The sequence below is a fragment of the Aulonocara sp. 'chitande type north' Nkhata Bay genome, linkage group LG3, assembly GCF_057382095.1.
Source record: "Aulonocara sp. 'chitande type north' Nkhata Bay isolate Kocher_YH1m ecotype deep benthic linkage group LG3, A_spYH_male_GT1.1, whole genome shotgun sequence".
In the NCBI taxonomy this organism is placed as follows: Eukaryota; Metazoa; Chordata; class Actinopteri; order Cichliformes; family Cichlidae; genus Aulonocara; species Aulonocara sp. 'chitande type north' Nkhata Bay.
The window spans coordinates 31,101,934-31,127,313 of record NC_141346.1 but is presented as its reverse complement, the minus strand read 5'-3'; the positions used below and the strand labels follow the sequence as shown (position 1 = coordinate 31,127,313).

Genomic DNA, 25,380 nt, shown 5'->3' with positions numbered 1-25,380 from the left:
AGTAGATGTCAGGCTGACACCAAGTGGAAGAGAGAGTGCTCACACTCACACTCACTAACATGATACAAAATGTTATTTGGTTGAAATATTAACCCTTTCTGTTGTGAATTAACTGCTTATATTATTTAAATCTGGCCGTTCATTCTCTGTGTGCCAACCAACCTTGTTTTAGTTGTTTCACACAACAATACTTTAATCATGAATACAATAATTTTAAGAAATCATTTGTCAACATTTACTGCATCTGTTTAATTAGCTGACAAAGAAATGTGTGAGAGAGAAAAGTGGTGTCACACTTCTCAGCGTTTCAGTGTCTGTGTTGTTTCTTATTTCAGTTTCACTGTATTGTTTTATAGCAGTGATTTACCTCGAGTCAGAATCATGGTTTGCACAGGGCTTTGCCCGTGAGTTCAATTAAAGCCTCACACTATAAGTTCAAGCTGCTGATAGCAGAACAGCTGCACTGGTATAATGTTAATGAGATTGACTCAACAATTGTTTTCTGGAATAATAAAAAATGTATCATGTTCATAAGCCAGTTAAAATGTGGACATCTCCTGTAGTCGCAGCACGCTGGTCAACAAGAGATGTGCAAACTATAAGAAACTCTGACCTTAACACTGACCTATAAATCATTCAAGTGTTATAAGGCTCCAAAATCAAGAGATGAACCAGCGTTTAAACAGAAAGCAGACAGAAATACCGAAAGCACTTAGGTGTTAAAAAAGTTGCGTGTATGACTGTGTGAATGGATGAATGAGTCATATTGTTCTATATAAAGCCTCCGAGTGGTCAGGTATAGTAGAAAAGCGCTATAGCATCCAGCATTACAAAGCTACTTTCAAATGAATGATTATTAATGAGCTTATAATAGATGATGAAAGGAAACCTACCTGTATAAGAGGAAGTACTTTGATTGTTGATCTACTAAGCGCTATAAATGTGTAAAATTATCAGACAGCATGATGAAATTATGGCTCTGATCCCGCCTTCTTCTCTTTTTGCGACTTGAACTACAACAGTCGAAACTGTTCCACTTCGTCTGTGTCGACCTGCTCTCTGAAGAGGAACCATGGACGAAGTCAACAAAGTTTGTTTTGATGCCTGTTTGAACAGGTCGCTGTGGTTTGTCCGCCTGCTCCTGCTCGCCGCTGTCCTGTCCTCATCTTGTTGTACAGGTGAGATTTATGGATTTGTGTTTTCAGCGAGTCACTTTACAAATGTTAACACAGAGTCGCTGTAAAAGTGCGTATCTGTCTACCTTTAATGCCTTTGCTAAAGTTTCTGTATTATTCTGTATCGAAGTTCTGACGATAAAAGCAGGATGTTCGGCACGTGGAGACTATTTGTTTACATTTTGAGGAAACAAGCTCAAAATCTGTGTGTCAGTCATTTACAGAGCTTCTCTGTGTTTAAACTTGAAACGCTGAGCGATATTATCAAATGTTTCTCACAATCTGAATGTTGCAGTTCATTTCTACGTTTAGGGGAAGTTCATTTTGACCGACATGACTCGACTAAATTGATACCCAGTTCCTCAATTCTCATTTCAAGTTGAAGTTCACTCACTTCCAAAGGTTATTTTTGGATCATTTCTGTTGTAGAGCACCGACTGCAGTCAGCAGGGAAATCACACTGCTGCTGATGTTTGTGTGCAAACAGCAAATGACCACAGTTTCCAAAATAAAGCGATTTACTGTGACATCAATGTGCGCAATGTGTGACACCCGTACAGTAAAACATTTTTCAGAGTACTTTTTGTGTACGTTTATCGGTGATTTTGCTGTCACGGTTGCAGCAGAGAGTAATAGTGTGGTTTTGTGCTAAAAATGTGTTTTTAATGTGTTTTCTTTATAACTGTCCCTCAGTTTTATTGCAGTTTCCTACAAATGTTTGTTCTGCATTTATTTGACTCACGTTATGCAGGAAGTTAAAGAATCTGCCTCACATGACAGGATTTCCTTTGTTGCGCATGCTATAAAAAAGGCAACAAAACAAAAATTGAAGTAAATTTACTACTTGCACGTACACAGAAATGTTTCAGTGTATTTGTGCATGACGTTTTACCTGCCTGGAACTGTGAGTCTCCTGCTGGAAAAATTATTATGACATTTTGTCTGATTTTTCGTTTGACGTTATGCAGGGATAAACTATCCACAGAGACTGCAACTGTCTCCTCCTTATTTCAGACAAAACAGACACCTTATCTTAAAGACACCACATAACACTAACAGATTAACATCGCTCTCAGACATGTGGTTCGTCTGATATTTAAAACAGAATGAGGAGGCAGCGCCTTCAGCTTTCAGACCGCCCTTCTGTGGAACCAGCTCCCAGTTTCTTACACTCTAAAGCACCTTTAGCTGTTGTAATTTCTCGCTATATACAGGCTGAAAACATGCTTTTCTTATATGGTAATGTTGGGCATGTAAATGTGCAGTCTGTGGGGACTGACACACTTTTGTAACCAGCATTAATTTGCCACAATAGCGACAGTAGGCTGCATTTCTGCGCTGGCCTCGTTTTTCAGCCACAGAGACTCCTGCTTGGGTAATCTGTGGTGAAGAGGTTAGCTATTACAAATATATAAATGAAATTACACATAAGGCTCATCACTGACCTACAACACAGTCTGTGCGTATTTTAGAGTCTCAGTTTACACAAACAGAAGAAAACTTCAGATTTGTTGGACTATATTGTATCGTGAGAATAAACACTTGTGATGAAACCTGATATTTGTATGAATGATTTCTGAGCAAGTTTTAAAGCATAAAGCAATAATGAGGTTGCTGCTGCACACACACAAACATTTTTTTTAGTAGACTCAGTTCTTTGAATAAACACAGTAATTAGTTCCTCCGTGTTTTGTTATTTCTATTATCCACAGGAAAACCCTCAGCGATTGTCGTACCAAAGATCGTGGCCTTTGCAGGTGAAACTGTCCTCCTGCCCTGCAACATCACCCCAAGTGGAGACGTCCCAACAGTGGAATGGACTAAGGAGAGTTCACTTCCAGATATTGCCTTCCTGTACCGAGATGGGTGTGAAACCTTTGAGATGAAGAATCCAGTGTTTCGGTACCGAACAAACCTCATCAGGCACGAACTTCACAACGGAAACCTGTCAATGGTGATATCCAACCTGCAGATAAGCGACAGTGGAAAATACCACTGTGCGATTATCAGGAAGAAGAAAAAAGTAATCACAACTCTGGAGCTGTTTGTAGGTACGTCCACTCAAAGATCAGAGCTGCATTTAATCTCTTTAATGATATCTATCTATCTGTCTATCTGTCTATCTATCTATCTATCTATCTATCTATCTATCTATCTATCTATCTATCTATCTATCTATCTATCTATCTATCTATCTATCTATCTATCTATCTATCTATCTATCTATCTATCTATCTATCTATCTATCTATCTATCTATCTATCTATCTATCTGGTTGGAAAGTGCAAAGGCTACAATGTGAATATTTAATATTTTTGCAGGTGCCGTTTCTGAGCCGAAACTCTCAGTTGTTCCTGGTGTTGGAGGTGGACTGACTCTGCAATGTGAAGCTAAGTGCTGGTTCCCTGAGCCTAAGATTACATTTCTTGACAATCAGGGAAATGAGATCAGTGCCGAAGACCCAAAGAGAGATGAAGAGTCTTCACGATGCTTCACGGTCAAAGGAAGAGTGTCCCTGCAGACTGCTACCAACAGGTTTAATATCAAATTAAAACTTACCACAAGTTTATATTCTGAATGATGTGTTGGAGAATTTTTATCTTGATCATTTAGTTTGTTTATTTCAAAAAAAGTTGTACTTGTAAATATACATTGATTAGTGTGTAATTGCATCTTTCAACAGATGCCTTCTCACGCTAACCCCACTGGTGCACATTTTGAATAAGATGTAAATGTGTGTGTTTTGGTCCCAGGGTCACCTGCAGGGTCCACCAGCTGGAGATACATCAGACGAGAGACTCAGAGATTTACCTGCCAGGTAGCTTTAATCAAACACCTGGATTAGCTGTGTCTATGCTTCACTATCCATTAGCTATTCAGACACACAACATTTATTGAGTAAAATGTGCTGATAAAGCAGCTATGAAATTATGCAGGTTCCTCCTCTTTTATCGAAATGCTTTTTCAGGTTCAATCTCTTTTTTTGTCATTACAGATGGATACCAGGGATCCTTCATTGTAACCATTGTAATTACAGTTTTAACCACCTTAACAGCCACTGTCATCTGTTCATGTATTGTGCATTTAGTGAAGAAACACAGCTGCCCTGGTAAGTCAGTTTCTAGGCGTTATTTTTAAAACTGCTAATTCAGTTCAATGAATCATCAAACAAGTGAAGGAAAAGCAAAACAAATAATAAAAAATAAAAGGAAAAAATATACATATGGTAAGAAGCACCTGGATTTTAGCCTGAATTTAGGTTGGCTTTGTCATAACAGTTTGTGTGTGTAATAAGAACAATGAAATGTCAGGAATGAAACAGATGCTAATTATTTTTGTTTTTTTGTGTTCATACAGTGAGAAGACAAAAACGGAGTCTCGATAATCATGGTACGAATGATGAAAGGCAGAGTCCGGTCATCCAGACAAGGGACTGTACAAATGACTCCAAATCCTCATCAAGCATCTCAAATCCCACGATCCCGCCCTCTCCAAAGTCTCATCACAACAACGACAACCCCAGACCAGAGGCCTTGACAACATCTGTCAGCTCCTCACAGACCACAGAAGAAGATTCATCACATCTGGACACCAGCGGCGAGATGAAAAGAAACAGTGATAACAGCAGTTCACTTCCAGTGTTGTCCATTCCGCATGAGCGTCTTCGCCGTTCGTCCACTCGTCGGTCTGTTAGAGGCAGTATACGTGTTCAGCACAGAAACATCATCTCTGAAGACTCAGAGCCGCTGATGGAGATCGGTCCTGAAACTAAATGAGGAACGTTTCATAATCAGACAAATGAAACTGTCAGTTAGGTGGGAGTTGACCTCTAAGTATAAACTGATTTGTCATTTATTTCAGGACGCCATCCAAGTGAGTTTCATAGAACAGCATTGCATTTTATAAACATACCAACGTTTTAAATACTTATTTGATAGTTTTTGTTTTGAAATACAGTCAAAGTTGTCATTTTAATGTGCTGACCCAATATCTGCTTTTCTTGATTATCATCGTAGGTAGTAATACGGTTTTATAAGAGAGGCACCTCAATTCAAACTTTATCCACATTCATTTTGTGTAATATATTGGGATATGTATTTATTAGAGCTTTGCTGTAATCTTTTTTGAGTTTTGTAATTATTGTATTATGTAATAGTGCTGTTTTAACTTGCTGGTTACTGTTCTTGGAACAGCTGCAACCACACGATTTGCATTATTTTCACCTGGATTGCTGTGCATGTGAGTATGAGGCTGGCTGAGCTCCAGCCAAAGTAAAACTCCGACACGGACAGCAGTGACAGTGAAAACCACGTCATGTATCATGTAACTGTTTGTGACATTCTGATATAAACACACACACCTATAAAACAAACTGTAATGTTAAGAACAATAAAAGTTGTTCTTGTGAATCTACAGCTGTCGATTAATTCTGGTTAAAGCAAGTTTTCTTCAGTATTCACTTAATGCAGTCATATTTGAATTCATATCAAACGATTCAAGGTAAAAATGAACTATTTGTAGCCAGTTCAGTTTTCTTCTTTTTCCAAAACCTCAGAAAGAAATGGGCTAAATATTCCTCACATTGCAGCAGAGTAAAAGTAAGTAAAACAAATGAAGGTTTTGGAGTGGTCTATCATCTGGGCTTAAATGTGACTGGATTACAGAGATAATCGTGCAATTCTGGAAGAAGCTGCTGCTTTTCCTCTGTGTATGGAAAACTCCTTTAGAAAGCCTGTTGTAAGGCTGATGTTAAATGTTGATGTTGTTGTTGATGCTGATGTTAAATTAAAGTACAATTGCTGTTTGTTAATAGTAAACAATGATTAAAAAATTTAAGTAGCTTTGACATCATATGCAAAGCACACAGAGTAGCAAAGTGTGATGGTGAGTTACTGAAAAAAGTTTCTGTTAAAAACCATGGCAAAGGTTTAACGTGAGTTTTTAAAGAAACAAGGTATCATTTTTATATCTTTTAATTTTTTACATGGTACATTTTTTTCTGTAGTCTACTGAGGATTTTGTGGTATTTACTGTGAAAGGTTAAATTTGTGGGTTTTATAGGAAGTGTCAGGTGATGTGAGAATTTAAGGAAAGCGAATGCAACTGTTTTTTGTTTTTTTCCAGATGTCTTCCCATAATCGTCTCTCATTTCTGCTGAAACAGTTTAAAATTAACTGTAAATGTTTTTTTCTGCTCAGCTTGTGACGCGTGCTGTGCACAGAGTTCAGGAAATTTGTTTCACAAGGACAAAAAGGATTTACAAAATTGCACAAGTTCATGGTAATGAAATAGAAGTAAATCTACTTAGTACGTGTATGGAAGTATTTTACAGCATTTCTGCACGACTTTCTACACCACTTGAACTACTTACAGTTATTTTTTTTAACTATTATATTTTACAAAGCAGTGCAATTAGAACTTTTGAAAGATATTAATTCCACAGCAGTGTGTCCATAGCAGAGTGGTTTCTTAAATATGGGCCCTTTGCTGAATTTCATCCTTTATTTTTTAGTTAAAACATTAAAACAGACCTACTATACTCATTTCAGCCTCCATGTTTCGATTCTTGGAGTCTCCTACAGTAGTTTTGCATGATGCCCACTTCAAAAATATTCCTTCATTTTTAGCTTTTCTTGATCAATTTTAGCCAATTTTCTTCTGATTGGCAGGCTGGTGGGGCTTTTCCTCACAGCCACAGCTGTGTGCCTGACCATGTTAGGAAGATCCCTTTTCTTTGACGTCATACAAAGAGAACTGAGTGTTTACAGCAGACTTTTGGATCACGGAGATTATTAATCTGACATTTTGTGTTGTCTTAGGTTAGAATAAGGGGTACAGTGATTTGCAGTTATTTTCATTTCAATACATTTTGAAAGCACAGAAATAAGTAACAATAATGTAAATAACGTAATGTAACAATAATGCAGCTTAAAAAAACCGTTCACTTTGAACCAGCATAGATTTGTTTGTTTTCTAAACACTTAAATTAAAATATATTAAATACATGTCTTTTGTTCCTACTGAGTCACACCTAATAAAACATTAATGTGCTGTCATGTTTGCTGCTTTGAGTCTGTATTATCTAAATTTTAGCAGTTAACTGCAGGCCTACTTGTTGTTCCTAGAGTATTCAAAAGTAGAATGGGAGGCAGAGCCTTCAGTTTTCAGGCCCCTCTTCTGTGGAACCAGCTTCCAGTTTGGATTCGGGAGACAGACACTATCTCTACTTTTAAGATTAGGCTTAAAACTTTCCTTTTTGCTAAAGCATATAGTTAGGGCTGGACCAGGTGACCCTGAATCCTCCCTTAGTTATGCTGCAATAGACGTAGGCTGCCGGGGGATTCCCATGATGCATTGAGTTTTTCCTTTCCAGTCAGCTTTCTCACTCACTATGTATTAACAGACCTCTCTGCATTGAATCATATCTGTTATTAACCTCTGTCTCTCTTCCACAGCATGTCTTTATCCTGTCTTCCTTCTCTCACCCCAACCGGTCGCAGCAGATGGCCCCGCCCCTCCCTGAGCCTGGTTCTGCTGGAAGTTTCTTCCTGTTAAAAGGGAGTTTCCTTGCTTGCTTGCCTGCTTGCTCATAGGGGGTCATATGATTGTTGGGTTTTTCTCTGTATCTATGAAGCGCCTTGAGGCGACTTTTGTTGTGATTTGGCGCTATATAAATAAAATTGAATTGAATTGAACAAGCCCAACATGACAAAATTTGCCACATCTAGTTTAACCCCTACTAACATTTGTTTATGCTGTTAATCACAGGTGAGCAGATCATCCTGTGTGGGCCAAAAAGCAACAATACAGACAGTTCACCTCACTATCGCTGTCACTGATCAAAAATGAGCTTTTCTGACTGATTCAGATGTGAGACCATTGAGATGAAGAATCCAGTCTTTTGGTAACCTTTGTGCTCAAATTGAATAGTTTATAATTAAAGAAGTTATGAGAGAGTATGAACCATCATCAGTGGTCCTCCAACTGCACAACCAGTAAGAATGTAACAAAAAATCAGAACAGAAAAATGAAGCAACAGATTTCTGTCCCTATAACTTATAAGTAAATAAATAAGTAAATGTTATAAGTAAAGCCAGCTGTCTGTAGACAAATGCTAAACTGTTTCTTTGTGGACATTTTCACCCACATCATTCGTAAAGCGTGTGTAATGTAATGTTTTGTATAAACATTTGACCTGAAATGTTGGTTGAAAAGTTCAAAGACCACAACGTGAATAATTAATAGTTATGTATCTCTCTCGTAAAGCTCAGATGAGGTTTCCTAATCGTTTCCCATAGTTTTCTATGAACATTTGAACTGAGATGTTGGTCACAGACAACAGCCTGAAAAATTCTTACTTTTGCAGGTGCTGTTTCTGAGCCAAAACTCTCAGTTGTTCCAGATGTGGGAGGAGGACTGACTCTGCAGTGTGAGGCTACAGTAAGTGTTGGTTCCCTGAGCCTCTGATTACATTTCTTGACAATCAAGGAAGTGAAATTAGTGCTGAAGACCCAAGGAGAAGTGAGGAATCTCCAGGGTGTCTCACAATCACAAGAAGAGTGACTCTGCAGACTGCTACAAAAAGGTTTCATATTATTTTAATATTTAAAGTTTCAGATCTTAGTTCTGGTTTTATGTGGTTCATTTACCTCAGTTGGGTGGGATTGTGTTGTTAAATTATCATCAGTGTACAGAGAGCTTTAATTTTCCAGGACAAAACTATGTGAATAAAACTAAAAGGTGCTTCTTTCGATCACAGAGTCACCTGCAGAGTCCACCATCCGGAGATAACCCAGACCAGGAACTCAGAAATGTACATACCAGGTACACCAGCGCTTTAACACACCTGGATCAGCTGAACTACATAAAACACATATTTTTGTCTATTGTTTACATCCATCTAGCTTTTCTAAAAAAACACTGCAAACTGTACATGTATATGAAAACTGTTTAAAATGTAATTAATTTTAATGTAAGATTTGCTAATTACTGTGTTCTTTAATGTCACTTCTGTTTTAATGTAAATTTTACAAGATGGAAGTTACGTCACCTGTTTGTGTCATTTTTGCAAAATTTTATTATCCTAATCTTCAAATGTTGAGTTTCAGGTGAAAGCCTGAGATCCTGCACTGACATCCTTCGATCTTTGTAACAGCAGTCATTGCCTTTTTAGTCAAGAAATGTCAGCGTTATGGTAAGTCTGTTTTTTTAATAATGTGTTTTAAAATTAATTATTTAACTGATTATTTGGCCATCAGAATGTAAATATTAAAAAAACAAAAAACAAAACAGATCTGTTGCAATTATCTCCGTCAAGGAGGTTGTGTTTCTGGTAATGTTTGTGTGCTTTTCTTTCTGTCTGTAAACATAGTAGCTTGAAAAGTTTCTAATGAATTCTGATTAAGCTTTGCAGGCGTCATGTTAACAATCTATTCAAATTCAGCTAACATCCACCAAAGTGTTCAAGGTCAACTTAATGATTTATTGGTCAAAAAAGCTGCGTGATTTAGAAACCACAATTCTTACGAGTGTGGTGTCTATTACCAATGTACAGAAAGCGATTTAAAATAATATTCCTTGGACATATAAAGACTGATATAGGTCAAAAAACTTAAACTTTCATGAAATTGATTTGCCTGAATTTCTACTGCCTTAGTTTGCATTGGCAACATGTACGAAATGATATTAGGATATTGAAAACATCACATTGACCTCTGACCTCACTTTTACATTTCACATCAGCTTTTCGTTCAAACTGTAAGGACACAAAGATATATGTTATATCTTTAAAGAACATATTGTCAAGAGAAAGACAATGAACTGCCCATTAAGTGACAAATATACTGACATGTAATATTATATAATGAGCTCGGGTTAGTTACACATCAGTACATATTGTCAAACATCTACTACTACATAATGTCTGCCCTTCTTACAACCTTAAAGTGAATACTGCTGACATTGTGAGCTGACCTGGTGGAGGTTTGCAGAGATTATTTTAGTTATTTGCTGGACTGGGTTTGTGTTTTCACTCTATAAGAATGTTAAATGTAGCAATAATGTGGACATCTCAGGATACACCAGATCGTTGTGAGGCAGTTTGTACTGACTAATTTGACACAAAATCAAACCTCTTTTTACATTTAACTTTCTTATTTTTACAAGGACTGTATAGCTACAGTAAGTTCTCAATCAAAATCTCTTCACACTAAAAATCTTTACAATAAACAAATGCAGCAAAGTGCAGACAACAGAGAAAATATATAATTCATACACTAAGAGCAGTAGTGGTAGTTTAGCCAGGACTATCACAAACATATTTGACATTAATTTAGGTATTAGAATAAGGAAATGGGATGTGGTGTGTTGCAAAGTGGCTTGCAGAAGAAGCAGGCAGGGTAAAAAAAAGAGCTTAAAAATGTGCTGTAAACAAGATTGACCAATTTGATTAGATAAGTGATCATTTGTTGTAGCCTGGCAGTGACAGCAGGTGATGGTCCTGGATTTTGAGTTAATTTGGCCTGAATTTGTGGCCTGCCTAATCTAATGCTCAGTCTAAATATATTAATTTAAATTATATTTGTGTGTGTGTGTATGTCTGCACTGATCGATAGAATGGTCAAGATTTAAGAAAAAATTGCCAAACAAGTGATTTTTTATTCACTTTTTGTGTTCATACAGTGAGAAGACAAAAATCAGGCCTTGAGAAAGATAAGATGAGTTGTGTTCAACAGTCTAGCCAGCCCTCGGGATCATCACAAAGCACCCCAAACCCTGTTATCCCACCCCCAGCAAAGTCTCCCCACACCATCAGCCACCTGAAACCGGAGGCTTCAACCAACAGAAACCATCCAATCAGCTTAACACAGACCAGGTATTCCACACCTGCCGTTTCAGGACAAAATCCAACATCTGGCACGCAGATAAAAAGAAACAGCTGTGACACTTCTGTTTTTTCAGCAAAGAATCGTGCTGTGTCATTCAGAAGTCCTTCAGATTCAAAAGAAAGAAAACATCTTCCTGTTCAAAAAGCATGCGTGTGTCCTGGTCTGGTGCAGGTGGTGCACATGCGCCTCAGCGCAGCAACACCTTCGCTGACAGGTCTAAACTGCACTACAGTACCCTGATAGATTCATCTGATGTCCGGGGACATCAATAACAAATCAATATAATAGTATTAGATTTAGTAGCAGTAGTAGTTATAATAATGATAGTAATTGTAGTATCAAAAGTTAATAAAATTATTAATGCCACTACATAAAAATACTTCTGAGAAAAATTATGATCCCAAGATGTGAAATGATTCAGTGCAAGAAACAGGTCTGTGACATGCTTTATTTTCTTTATGGATTCATCTTATGATTTTTTTTGTTTGTTTGTTTTTTGCTTGTCAAATTATTTCAAGAGTTTCCCAGTCATAACAAATCTCATGCAAAATGACAGATTACTAAAAAAAACTTGGGAAGAGCAGCTAAAGATGAAAATGCGCTTTTTCCCCACATGAAAAGGTTTCTTTTTTAATTTCATTCTCTTTTGGATACTACATCAGTCAGTTTCATGGGAAACCTTACACTTTTACAAATAATTTATCTTTCATTTGTATGTGTATAATGTGTAAAGTAACATACTTGAAGTTGTGTCTCAATATTTTTATTGCTTTTGATTATTCTGATATTGGAATAATACAAAAATATGAAAGACAAAAACACCTTTCATTTTAAGCTTCTTTTAGTTGTATGCATATTGTATGTCCTATCCTTCAGACACTTTAAACTGAGTGTATGTTGACTTTTCCATTTGTATAAAAAAATGAATCAACTTTTTTTTTCTTCCAAACTTAATTTAAAAATCCCATTACAGAGTCACAGCCCTTATCTACCCCAGAATTTTCCAGGGGTTGGCACAAATAAATGGAAAAGAGACAAAATGAAACCATTCCTTTCCTCCTTACAGGAGCCATGGTGGTTTGAAGGAAGCTTCAGTGCTAAATTGATTTCATTCATCTGTAACCCAGAGGTTTTGAAATGAAAGTTTTGTGGAAATATTTAAGCATCTGTTGATCTAAGCGTATGCAAATAAGAACACCGATCCATCACATTAACATCATGTGAAATAAAGAAAGCACATTATACTTCCACCTTTGCTGCTGCTGTGTTCTCCTATAGAGGTCAACTTTTCTATTAAGGCTTGTTTTTGGTCCATGTTTGTCTCTTATAATATCTCTGCTGCTGGACTTTCTGTCTATGTTTATAATTTCTTGGAGACTTAACTGGTCATGAAAAGACAAAGCTGTTTAATAAATGAATAAATCCTGTTGAAACTGTTTTTTTTCCAGCATATTTAAACGAGCAAACATTTTATCTTTGACTCATGTCCCAGTTTTTAATCCCTGTTCAGCGACGATGCCAGACTAGTGGTAACTGCTAGTTTAATGTCAATGGGCTCAACTTACAAGACTGTACATGTTTCATAGGACGCAGAACCAACATAACAAGCTTGTTTCCACCACTGATCAAAAACAACAACAGCAAAAAAAGGAAATTTTGTTTCATAGATGACATTTCTTTATCAAAAGCTTCCATAGGCATAGACAAAACATATAAGAGGGAGAAATTTCTTCTCTGCTCTGGACTCTATTCAAAAAGACGAGCCTTGTCTTTGAAAAATGGGGTCAGTGCCTGCCAATGCTTATAAAGATATAAATGTAGGCATACACTTCAGTCACTGACAAAGGAGAGGAACTGTAATGTTAGGTGACAGTAAGTTTTGCAGAGACTTATGTCAGCATTTGATTGCGTCAGACAGACGAGTAACTTCACAGACAGCAGATACTCGGAGTTCATGAACTGTAAAAAAACTGCATAAACATTTTCACATCCATTAGAAAAAAATTATTTTATTGTTATTGGGAGAGAGACAGAGTGAAGTAAAAACTCAGAAACCAGCGAACGACAAAGGTGGCACCGCTGATTAATAGGATTTTTAAACAGTTTCACATTTGCAATCAGAGGAAGAGGATTTAGGAGAAAATTATTATGGTTTCATGTTTAAATTTTTATTTTGAAACGATATTAGGCTGTTTTAAACATACAACACTTATTACAGTAAAACTGATGTTTTACCTCATCCAGTGTCCCTCTGTTTTGTTCCAACCTATGAGTAACTTTTCATGCTGAAAATGATTCACTGTGTGCGATTAACAGGAAACAGCCATCGTATTTTCTCGAAACCATCGACAGCACCTTTGAATGACTGACAGAGGTTAACTCACTCATCACTGCATCTACAGCAGGTCTATGGCCTTTTGGTCAGTGAAGCTGCACAATGGTTTATGTTTGTTTAAGTTTTAATAAGCACTGTAGATGTGACTATAATTGAAATAATAAAAAAGTTAGCAATAATAACGCATTGCTGTTAAGATTTCAAGCTCCGTGAAATTAAAGCTTGGCTTATTTACTCAAAAACAGCGCAACCGTGTGGTAGGATATGATAACTGCATTTTATTATCGACCTCTTGATTTAATATTCAGCTTTTTAAAATTCGGCTTTATATCTAAATATCCTACATTTTTCAGCAGATCAAAAATTTATTCTGCTTGTTCTGGTAATTGTTTATTTTCTTCCTTTTTTCGGTTTTTTTCTTCCTCTTCAAAGGACTTCCATGATATACGCTCTATATAAGACCAGATCCCCAAAGTGAAACATTAGAAAACTACATGCAGTGCACGTGTGGCAGATGTGACCCTGAGTTGGATAATTAGAAAAGGATGGATGGATATACATATATGTGTGTGTGATACAGGGCTTTAAGAACAGGTACATAACTCAATATGTTCAACACAGAAAGAAATTGGAAGGAACACCAAAGGGGCAAAACACCAGCTCTTGATACAGCTGTTGCTTGGAGTTGCAAGACCAGACTGGTCGTAAGACTGGCTACGGATACCGACTCCAGAATGGAGCAATCTCCACCCACCTCCTCTACATGGATGACAGGAAGCTGTATGCCAGGAGTGAAAGAGACACTGTCATTTGAACTTGAGAAGTGTAGTCAGATGGTAATGAAGACGGTAGTCAGAATTGGGGAGGACTGCACCACCATAAGGCAACATTGCAGACATCGAGGACAACTACAAGTACCTGAGAATCCTACAGGTAAACTGAAACCATGAATAGGCCTCTAGGAAAGCTGCAACCACCAAGTATGTTCAGAGAGTAAAGCAAGTCCTGAGGAGTAAGCTAAACAGGAAGAACAAAATCTGGGCAATCAACACCTACGCCATGACGGTGATCAGATACCTCACCGGGATAATAAGTTGGCCAAATGAGGAGATAAATGCCAGAAACATCAAGACAAGAAAACTCCTGACCGTGCATGGAGGGTTTCACCCAAATTCCAGCGCCCTGAGGGTGTACGCTAAGCAGAAGGAAGGAGGCCGAGGGCTGGTGAGTGTCAGCACCACAGTCCAGAATGAAACAACAAAAAGCAAAGGTCTGTTGTTGTTGCTTTGACATTTTTTATCTGACTGTGTTAATGCTGTCTACATCATCTGTTGGGTGGACCTTTTGTGACCTTTTGTATAGTTGAGAAGACACAGGAGTCTCTTCTTATAATGTGCTCTAAAAAACAAAACAAAACACAGTCTCTGTTAACACATAAAGTTGCCACTTTTACCATATTCAGCATTGCAAAGGAAAATAATGAAAAATGAAAATGCACAGCAAAGGTATAACAGGCTAGAGACTAGGGATGGGTATCGAAACCCGGTTCTTGTTGAGAACCGGTTCCCACTGTTTCAGTTCCTTGGAATTGTTTGACATTTTTGCAAACATTCCCTTATCGATTCCAGTCGCCCCGAATGACGTCACCACATTGCGGAGCGTCATTTACCCGGCAGGAAACATGGTACCTAAGCGGCTCAAACACTCAAAAGTTTGGTTTTACTTTACGAGAACGGATGACAACAGGACAACTTGCAATACTTGCAAAGTAGATATTTCATTTAAGGGAGGAAACACTACGAATATGCAAAAAACACGTGATGACCTTAAATGAATGTCGTGTTTTTAATTCAAATTCAAATCAAATTCAAATTTATTTGTCACGTACACAGTCATACACAGTACGATATGTAGTGAAATGCTTGGACAACTGCTCGTGACCTAAAGAGAACAAAAAAGGAAAAGGCTATGAATAAGATAGGAAATAAATATGAAAAATTAAAAAGGGTAAATTTAACTAGGAAGGAATAAAATATAAATTAAGGTTAAAAATGAAATAACTGTACAACACAAATTAGAATGAAGGGTAAATTTAACTGGGAAGAATAAGATAAAGATAAATATATAAATTAAAGTTGAAAATAAAATAACTGTACAACAAAATACACAATACACAATATAGAACTATATAAGAATGTATGAAGGAATCTAAATATAAATAAATATATACACAATAACAGCAGCTGTACAAGTATTAACCGGAAATGAAGAATATAATTCCGCTCCAGACTCGTGAATCTCAACCCAGCAGCAGCGGTAAAGTTTGCACGTCCTCTCCCGTTAATGCGGCAGGTAAATAATCAACTAACAGTGCATATTATGTTAGCGCGATCTGCCTTATTACAAAACCTGCCATTACTGTGCATTTAGGTGACCGTGATGAGAGAGACAGACAGAGTCTGGCTCAGATGCTGGCAGTTCTCGCTGCAGTCTACCGGTAGCGTCTCCTTTCAGGCCAGGATAGACGAATGTCACCGAGCAGTGACTAAGTTTGTGGTCAAAGGCTTGCACCCATTTGCCACAGCAGATGCCCCGATTTAAAGTGAACGTGTTTAATTGTAGGCAGGACATTACTGGATATTCTTGTGTAATTGCTACAGAATAATTTATGTTATACTTTGTTATTGCTACAGAAGAATATTTATTTTATTATTTTACATTTACAATTTTTTTTCCTGGGGCCCCTTTGACACCCCATGGAAGAGCCGTAGGCTGGATCTCTTAAGATCTCACTGTTGGGTTTGTAAGGCCATGTTACTCCTAAATTTCTATCTTGTTCAAAGAGAAGATATAAAGCAAAGTTCTAAGCTAATCGACCTTAGTGTTCTCCTTTTTTAAAAAGAATCGATAAAGAATCGAATCATTAAACAGAATCAAAAATGGAATCGGAATCGTGAAAATCTTATCAATACCCATCCCTAGAGACGTAAAGAAGTGTGTCCGTGTAATGAGCACTTTCACTTTAATAGAATCAGTAGCCACATTTTATTGAGATCACTGATATCTTATCTGGATGAATCATTTGGTTTGTATCGATAGCATAAAATACAACAATATGAATGTTAAAGTTGTTGTATTCAGTCATATTTCCTTTATTAACAGATTCAGATGTGAACATAATCACACGGGCTATATTGTCAGCAAATAACATAAAGTGCTACTACATGAGTTACTTCTCACACACAAATTTTCTGTAGACTTCATCTTGAAATGCACTGACTGATATGAGCTGTCAAATGACTGTACTGCTGTTGTTTGAGTGTAAACAGGAAATGACCAGAGCTTCAAAATTACAGTAACTTAGCATGACTTCATGCAATGCACAGTAACAAAGCATGTTTCTTGGCTTTTGTTTTTTTGTAGGTTTACCAAAAGTTTCATGGCATTTACTGTAAAAATTGTGGTAAAGATTAACAGTAAGGTTATTTTAAAAGCACAAGCTATCAGGTGATGATTCCTTTGTATCCCTTTTTTGTACTAAAAATAAATTGTGGTTGTGTTTCTTCTTCTCCTTTTTTTAACTGATGTTCCCATAACTGTCACTCAGTCCTCTTGAAAAACTTAAAAAGGTTTGCAAGATGTGTTTGTGTTCTGCATGCATGTGACTCATGCTGTGTGACAAGTTTGAGAAATCTGCCTCACATGACCACACAGGATTTCCTTAAGTGCTGTTAATGTTGTGATAAATAATATGATAGCGTTATGTTCTCATCGGCCTCCTGATTTAATCTTGAGATTTTTTAAGGCTTTCTGGTTACATCTACAAATATTATACTTTTTAATCAGCAGCTCAATAATTGGTTCTAGTTGTTCTGGTTAATAGTTTCTTTGAGGGACATGTGCCCTGTTAATTTTATATAGGAGACCAGACCTCAAAGTCATCTAATGTCTTTGTCTAATATCAAAGACATTAGATGACTACTTACAATGTGGATGTGGTTTGTGGCTGTGCTGTACATCCTTTTGTTGTTGCTTTGAGTTATATTTGTTTGCAGACTTTATGCTAAGGGAAAGGAAGGAAGCCGAGGACTAGTACGTGTCAGTACCACTATTCAGCATGACAAAGAGCAACAAAGAGCAAAGATTTGTGTGAATGTGTTAATCCTGTCTACATCATCTGCTGGGCGACCTTTTTGTGTCTTAAATTTGGGGGTTTGTGTCTTTAAGATATTCCTTTTAGCTTTTTTTTTTTTTTTTTTTTGAGACACTGGACGATTTCCCAAAGGGTTTCATATGAAATGTGATGTGAATTAGAAAATTACAATCTATGATAACAAGTTGTCAGTTTCAGCACATTCAGCATTACAAAACTACTTTTGTAGCTGTTTGTATTGTTTGGCATGATGAAAGGAAGCACTTTCAGTTCACTCACTCACTGTTTGACTTGAAGCAGCAGACCTTATTGTCTTTTTTGAGTTTGTTTTCATTTAGCCAGATTTATCTTGTACTGCATTTGAATCTTATCTGGGTGTAGTTTAAGAGAGCACAATGACTATGATCTCCTAAACTACAAATACATTAAAAAACAAAACAAGAGTGCATGATGACATTCACACCGTCATGAACCCACCCACTTCCTGTTTTGTGAATGAGATACTACAGTTGGAACTGTTGCACATCATTATGCCTCAGGCTGCCCTCTAGAGAGGAAGCATGGAGCAGGTTAACAGAGTTTGGGTCCTTTTTCAGTCCTTATTTCACACCCGTGGATCCGGCAGGTCGTTTTTCTGTGCTTCGGCCACGCACGTCCTTGCGTTCCTTCTCGCTGTGGTCCTATCTTCTTGTAGAGGTAGGATTTCTACAGTCCCGTGGGAGTGTTTTGTGTCGCGTGACTTTCCCACGAATTACTGTGCAGATCACACGACAATATATTTGTTATAAAATCAGCTGAAATGGAGAGAATATCAGTGTAGTAGCTGCCTCTGCCCGTTGTCCATTTATATGCTCATATACAGTGGACTACACGGTTAATGGTTAATTCTTTGTATCTTGTTTTATTTAATCTGAAAAAGTCGGTGATCACTGTCACCCTATGTTTTTATTACCACTGTTCATTTTAAAGCTCAGTTTTTACATCCTTACGATGTGACTACAGCCCAGCTCATGCAGCAGTATATCAATGACTAAACTTATATTGTGGATGGATTATCTCAGCTGTTCTGCTGCTGCACCTCTTAGATATGACTGTAGTCATTACTGCTCTCACTACTTGTTTCAACTTCTATTGACTGTGTGTTTGAGGTGGTTTCAATCAGGCAGAACTGAAAACACATCCACACTGTTTCATGGTTTCTGGTAATATTTGTGTAAAAAGTGATATGCCTAGCAGGTTTTTACAGTTAATGGCTTGACTTTCATTTTTAAGAAACAAAAAAGGTTGTAAATCTGAGGACATGGGGGGGGGGGGGGGGGGGGGGGAGAGAATATGAAGAATGAAAGGTGGTTAGTCGAGCTGATATACCTGTGCAGGTACAGAAGACCAGATTATTTTAGACAGTTTGCCTGAGGAATGGAGGAGAAGTGTACAGGTACCAAGCAGTTTCATGTTTTGATATAATAATGGCATCCATTATTCTGGGAGAAAAATCATCCCACTGTTTGCTTTTGGGCTTTCAAAGCTTTAATGTTTACGCCTGTAAACAATGTTGTATTTTTGGAGCCAGATTTGACCAAATTTGATTGCTAAATAAATGCTAAATGCTAGCATTCTGTTTAGCAAACTGCATCAATAAACTGTATTACACAATAGGTATTTGAGGGATAAATGCCCTAAAAGAAGCCAAGAGGTCTTCTTTATACAATTACTTCAACTGAGTCCTAGCCTATTGGAAATAGCTGCCAGTGTTGGCAGACCCATCGAAGTAGGCTCAACTGCAAAAGTTAAACCTCAACAAAATTTCAATGAGTGATAATAATAAATACATTTAAAAAAAAAAATCACTCCTGCTGTTGTCATGTAGAGATGTACCATCTACAGAGGCTAAAGCTGGTTTGTCTATCAAGCTGTAAACAAATGTTTTAACTTGTTTTAATGTTGTTAACGTGGGCATTTTGAGTTCTATAGCATTGAGAAATACTGTTGCTGCACATGCAAACTATATTAGTAGATCCAGTTCTTTGACTGTAGGAAAAACACAGTAATTAGTTGCCACACATATTCTGTTTTTTTTTTTTTATTCACAGGAATAATGTTAGTGGATACTGGACCAAAGATCGTTGCCTTTGTCGGTGAAACTATCCTCCTGCCCTGCATCACCACCATCAACAGTGAGGTGCCAACAGTGGAGTGGACTAAAGAGGGTCTGTTTCCAAACACTGCCTTCCTGTACCGGGATGGATGTGAGACCTTCGAGATGAAGAATCCAGTCTTTCAGTACAGAACAAACCTCATCATGCACAAACTTCACGACGGAAACCTGTCAATGGTGATATCCAATGTGCAGCTAAATGACAGTGGAAGCTATGTGCAATTCGGAGGAACAGGAAAAAGAAAGTCATCACAAGGCTGGAGCTGTTTGTAGGTACGTTAACTCAAAGTGCAGTACTGTATTTATCCTTTCCTCCACTTTGGAGATCAGCACAAGCCTCACATTTTGGTTTAGGTTTCCCTAAAGACTCCGAGGAGGGTGTGAGGAGTGCACAGATTTTACTGTGAATGTCAGATTAAATGATTTATTATTTAATGAAATAGTCTGAGGTTTTCTCCTTTCTATTCTTTATTCTAAGCAAAGGTAACCAATTATCTGCAGATTTTTCCCAATCATCTTTGCCAAATGTTCTTAGGAGAACATGCAGATTCTTTAATGATTTCTTTGATCCACAAACCTCAGATAATATTTGACATTAAAGTATTTTCCACAGTGAAAATTTTTGTAATAATGTTTGCTGGAAGGTTCAAAGGCCACACCCTGAATAATTCTTGTTTTTACAGGTGCCGTTTCTGAGCCGAAACTCTATGTTGTTCCTGGTGTTGGAGGAGGACTGACTCTGCAGTGTGAGGCCAAGTGCTGGTTCCCTGAGCCTAGGATTACATTTCTTGACAATCAGGGAAATGAGATCAGTGCTGAAGACCCAAAGAGAGATGGAAACTCCCCAGGGTGTCTGACAGTTACAAGAAGAGTGACTTTGCATACTGCTACCAACAGGTTTAATATCATTTTAATGCCTAAAGTTCAAGACCTCAGATCTCATTTTATCTGTGTCATTTACTTCATCCAAATGGGAATGTGATATCAAGTCACTGCATTAGTGCAGTCATGCATAAGCTATGACAAAAAGTGCACATCAGTTTTCTTTTTCCAGGACAAAACTGTGACTGAAACCTAAAGGTGTGTCTTTTTAATCACAGGGTCATCTGCAGAGTCCAGCAGCCTGAGATAAACCAGATTAGGGACTCAGAGTTTTACATACCGGGTAAGCTTAACACCTGAATCAGCTGGACTGCATAAAACTTAGATTTCATTATTCTTTTGTAATTATTCTAAATGTTACATTTTGCAGAATAAAAGTGCATCAAAAAGCACCTTCAAAAAATAAATGCCAGTGTCTCTTTGTGTAAAATGATCTTGATTTTCTCATTAAATCTCTTTTTTTAATCATTTCAGATGAATACCTGAGATCCTGCACTCTAAACATCGTAATCAGCGTTGCAGTGACGATCCTTTTAGTCACAATCACCTGTGCACTCGTATACTTTATTGTCAAGCGCTGTTGCTCCTCCGGTAAGTCATTTTGTGCCATCCATCCATCCATCCATCCATTCGCTTCCGCTTATCCTTTTCAGGGTCGCGGGGGGCGCTGGAGCCTATCCCAGCTGTCATAGGGCGAGAGGCGGGGTACACCCTGGACAGGTCGCCAGTCTGTCGCAGGGCCAACACACAGGGACAGACAACCATTCGCACTCACTTTCATTCACACATTCACACCTAGTATGCCTTTGTTTTTAACTACTTCTAATTATTTGCTAATTAATTAGACAATTTATAAAATGGATAGAATGTTGTCTCCAGAAGTTTAGCTGCTTTAGCGTGGCAAGGTATGGTTGGAGAACACGGAGCTTCCAAGTTTAGCAGATATATTCAGCTGTGGTCTGTAGTAATGGCACATGAAGCAACTATCAGTACTGTGTGCGTCAAACATTCAACACGTCCAAACATAATTCTAGCACAGAGATTCCAGATGGAAACTGTATTCAACACTCACGTGTATAACAACTTTAACAATTACACAAGGTTTATAATTAGCATTAACTAGCTTAGTAGCTTACATAGCGTGTTAGCGTAAGATAGCATTAGCATAGTCACGAGGGAACAAATACACGCAAAAGCATTTGACTTACACAAAATCATGTAAACAGGACCCACCTTCTGGCATTCAGACACAGCAATAACACAAGAACCCACAAGTTGCTGGTGAGAGGACACAAGGAAAAAATGCTGGCTATCAGCAGCTTCGAAAAGCAGTTTTCAAAGCCCACTGTGATGGCATCAGAGCTTTTGTTTTGTTTGAAGAGTCCAGAAATTTATAAGTTAAACATCAAATGAGTCAAGGAGAAGCAGCATTTTCGTACCGTTATAAATAAGAACCTTGATACTGTCTAAAATATTTAAATAGTTATTTGTAAGTAAGTAATTTTAATGTCAAATTGCTGACACAATAGCAAATTGTCTCATAATTGCCCCCAAAGCATTTTTGTTGGGTTCAAATAAAGATGAATGCTATTGTAACTAAAATGCTTATATCTTACAGTTGGAGTTTTCCAAATTTTACACACACAAAAGAAAATGGAACTGTGCCCTCACCAGTGTTATAGTTACTAGTTACTTCTTCAAAAAGGTAACTGAGTTAGTAACTGAGTTACAATATTCTAAAAGTAATTAATTACTTGAAAAGTAACTATTGCGTTACTACTAAAAAACATTTAACCCTCTGGGGTCCAGGGTATAATTGGCCATTTTTAACTACTTTGGATTTTCCCCACATTTCACCTTTAAAAAATATTTACTTTGCCTTGTTTGGCCTGCCGACACAATTTAAAAACTGGTATATATCACCTTGTTGCTTTGTCTTTAAGTGGTCATGTGATTGGCTTACCACGACTACTTTATTCTTCCTCAGTCAAACAGCAGCACTCATGTGATTGTTTTGCCCCGAGCTCCAGGTGTTGTGCTAGACAGTGATCGTGATTATCGTCCGCGGGAGCGCGCAGCTGCTTAAAGCTGTTGCGTCCAGATTACTTACGTAGCCTGTTACTTCCGTGCAACTGATATAAGATGTGGTAAGCTGAACACAGCTTCAACTGTCTGTTTGTTGAAAAATAGTAACGGACCGCATTTTCCTGTTAGTAACGGTAACGGCGTTGTAACAATAGGAATAGTAATTAGTTAGATTACTCGTTACCGAAAAAAGTAACGCCATTAGTAACGCCGATGTTTCCCATCACCGGCCCTCACTGATAAAGACACAGCTCAAAGCAGCTTTCGTTCATTAAAATAACCTTGTTAATCAGAGCAAATCCCAAAATATGGGGTCACTCAAGTGAAGTAGAACCTGGATTTGCTATGAAATTCAGGGAATTAACACTGAAATTATGGTAAAAAGATGCAGTAATGTGCAGGCTTTAATGTGGACAACAGAGGCATACAGCAGTGGTAGTTCAACTGCGACTGCTTTAATTAAAGGAAAGTTATTTTTATTTGGGGGCATTTATTTATTTGTTTGCATGGCTACTCTGATGTCCTCATCCTTTTATGCATTTATGTGAACAGGCAGGGAAAGACAGCAGAGACATAACACGAAATGCAGGAACTCACATGTAGGCGGTCTGCAAGCTGCAAGATAGCTTGCAGAAGAAGCAGCAACTGCAGATAGAGTAAATAAGCTTAAATAACATGCTATAAATTAGCCACTGAAGGATATTAGCAGCTGCCTTACCTAATGCTTAAGGTTAGTGCATTCATGTATATCAGGTATACTATGTTTTCTTTTCCGCTTTGTAATAGAAACAGGGAAATGTCAGGAAAACAAAATGCTAACTGTGTGTCTTTTCTTCTTTTGTGTGTGTGTTTCTACAGTTGGAGGACAGAAACCGAGTGTTAATGGAGAGAGCATCCACCAGCTACCGAATGAGATGAATGAAAGCACACCCAGTCCGGACGCCCCCCCCAGCGAGTCATCAAATGACTCCACATCCTCACCAGGTATCTTAAATCCCAGTAATCCATCAAGACAAAAGTCTCCTCAAAGCAACAACAACCTCAAACCAGAGACTTCAAGCAGCAGCAGCCGTCCAAACTCTGACAGATTATCAAAGACCACAGGAGGAGATTCAGAACCTGCCGGTTCAACACAATATGCAGCAGCCAGCTCCCAGACGCAGAGAAGCAGTCAAGACAGCAATTCTGCTCTTTCAACAAACAGCGACGATGTGTTTTCCACTTCTCCTTCACACTCAAAAGAGCTTCCTTTTGTCTCAAACGCGCGTCGTGGAAGCACTGCACGGCCTCAGCGCAGACATACGCACTCTCCAGAAGCAGAGCCGCTCATCTCGATCTAGAGTGGAACTGAAATACGAGGATGTGGCAACTTTTACAACTGGACAAAAAGAAAGTAAAATGCTGATGTCAGCTGACAGTCAAAGGAGAGTCGGTCATGCAGTTCGAGTTTTACTTTCTGTTGACTGATTTTTCAGTCATGTTTAATCATTCAGCAGAGACGGCTGGATACAGTCCATTTTTAATATATTCCATAACACATAGTCTAAAAAGTAGTAGTAAGTAAATGCTTTCATGTTAATATATGGTATCATTTTCTGACTCACTAGTAGCACTGAATAACTATTATCTTCACATGGTTATCTTGGTGTGTCAGTATGATGCTGCCTGAGCGCTCGTCAAGATAAACCTCCAACACAGATGGTAGGTTAGAGGTAGATGTATTATTTTATGATTCTTTAATAATCAAGCTAACGGGACTTTTGAAATAAGCTTTTTCCTTATTTTTTGTTTCTTCAACTCCCTAAAAACAACAACAAGAACTTTCTTGTTTTGTTATTTTGCACTTTTCTCATGTTGTTCTTTTTTGCACAGTTGTTTCTGTGATTTTACTGGGAGGGCTGTGTAAGGTCTTCTTACTGCTAATCCTACATATCAACATCAGCTTTACCATTTATCAGACCCTTGAAACTTGGAAGCTTTAAAGCTAACTTTATTCCACTTTGAACTACCTTAAGATTGTGATTTTGTGATTTTCAATAATATTTGTTATGGAGTTTTTACAGGTTTATTATATAGTTCTTTTTATTTTCTGGTTGTGTAAAATGAGCCTTAAGAATAAACTATTTTGGCTTTTTAAAACTGTTTTTGTCCACATTTAATAAAACAGACCTTGTTTCTGACCCATATTTTCACAGCTGGAGGAAGAAAACAAAACAGTTAAAGTATTTAAAACAAGTCCAGTTTTTTGTATTTTTTTTCTTCCTTCTCCTTTTCTTCACAGCATTGTCATGTTACAATATTTATAGATGTCTAACCCTCTCAAACTGCAAAACAAGAAATGAACTACAGAACAAAATGAAAATAACTGGAAACCTGCAGCTTAAGGATTAGGATGAGGATCCAAAACTACACACTGTAGCTTGTCTGCCCGCCACTGTTTATTGCACTTCTTAATAATGACAGATGTCAATACACTGTCAGGAAGTACATGAATAATCTTAGTGACTATAGACAGTGACCATCATAACAATATCTGAACATTGGGCCACATTGGCCATATCACCTCCGCCTTTGTTCAGGTTACACACACACATATCACTTGCATCACTAAATACAATATACTATAACTCACAGCAAGCGACTAACAAATAACCATTCATTAGTGAAGCATTTGCATATTGGTTACAGCATTTGCATCTCCTCTTACC

The 25,380-nt window shown here is 37.7% G+C and overlaps 1 protein-coding gene and 1 pseudogene across 2 annotated transcripts; both read left to right on the top strand.

Annotated features, from left to right (window-relative positions):
- Nucleotides 1–1,048: 1,048 nt before the first annotated feature.
- Nucleotides 1,049–5,545, top strand: LOC147335119 (butyrophilin subfamily 2 member A2-like). Its single transcript, XM_086287456.1, has 6 exons — nt 1,049–1,178; nt 2,888–3,226; nt 3,497–3,710; nt 3,929–3,993; nt 4,171–4,284; nt 4,533–5,545. The coding sequence occupies exons 1-6, from the start codon at nt 1,073–1,075 to the stop codon at nt 4,949–4,951; spliced, it is 1,257 nt and encodes a 418-aa protein (XP_086143582.1). The 5' UTR covers nt 1,049–1,072; the 3' UTR covers nt 4,952–5,545.
- An 11,932-nt stretch (nt 5,546–17,477) lies between these two features.
- LOC147335118 (butyrophilin subfamily 2 member A2-like) lies at nt 17,478–24,211 on the top strand (annotated as a pseudogene). Its single transcript, XR_015128600.1, has 6 exons — nt 17,478–18,246; nt 19,641–19,978; nt 20,389–20,602; nt 20,806–20,870; nt 21,062–21,178; nt 23,531–24,211. The product of XR_015128600.1 is annotated as a butyrophilin subfamily 2 member A2-like (transcript).
- Nucleotides 24,212–25,380: the final 1,169 nt, after the last annotated feature.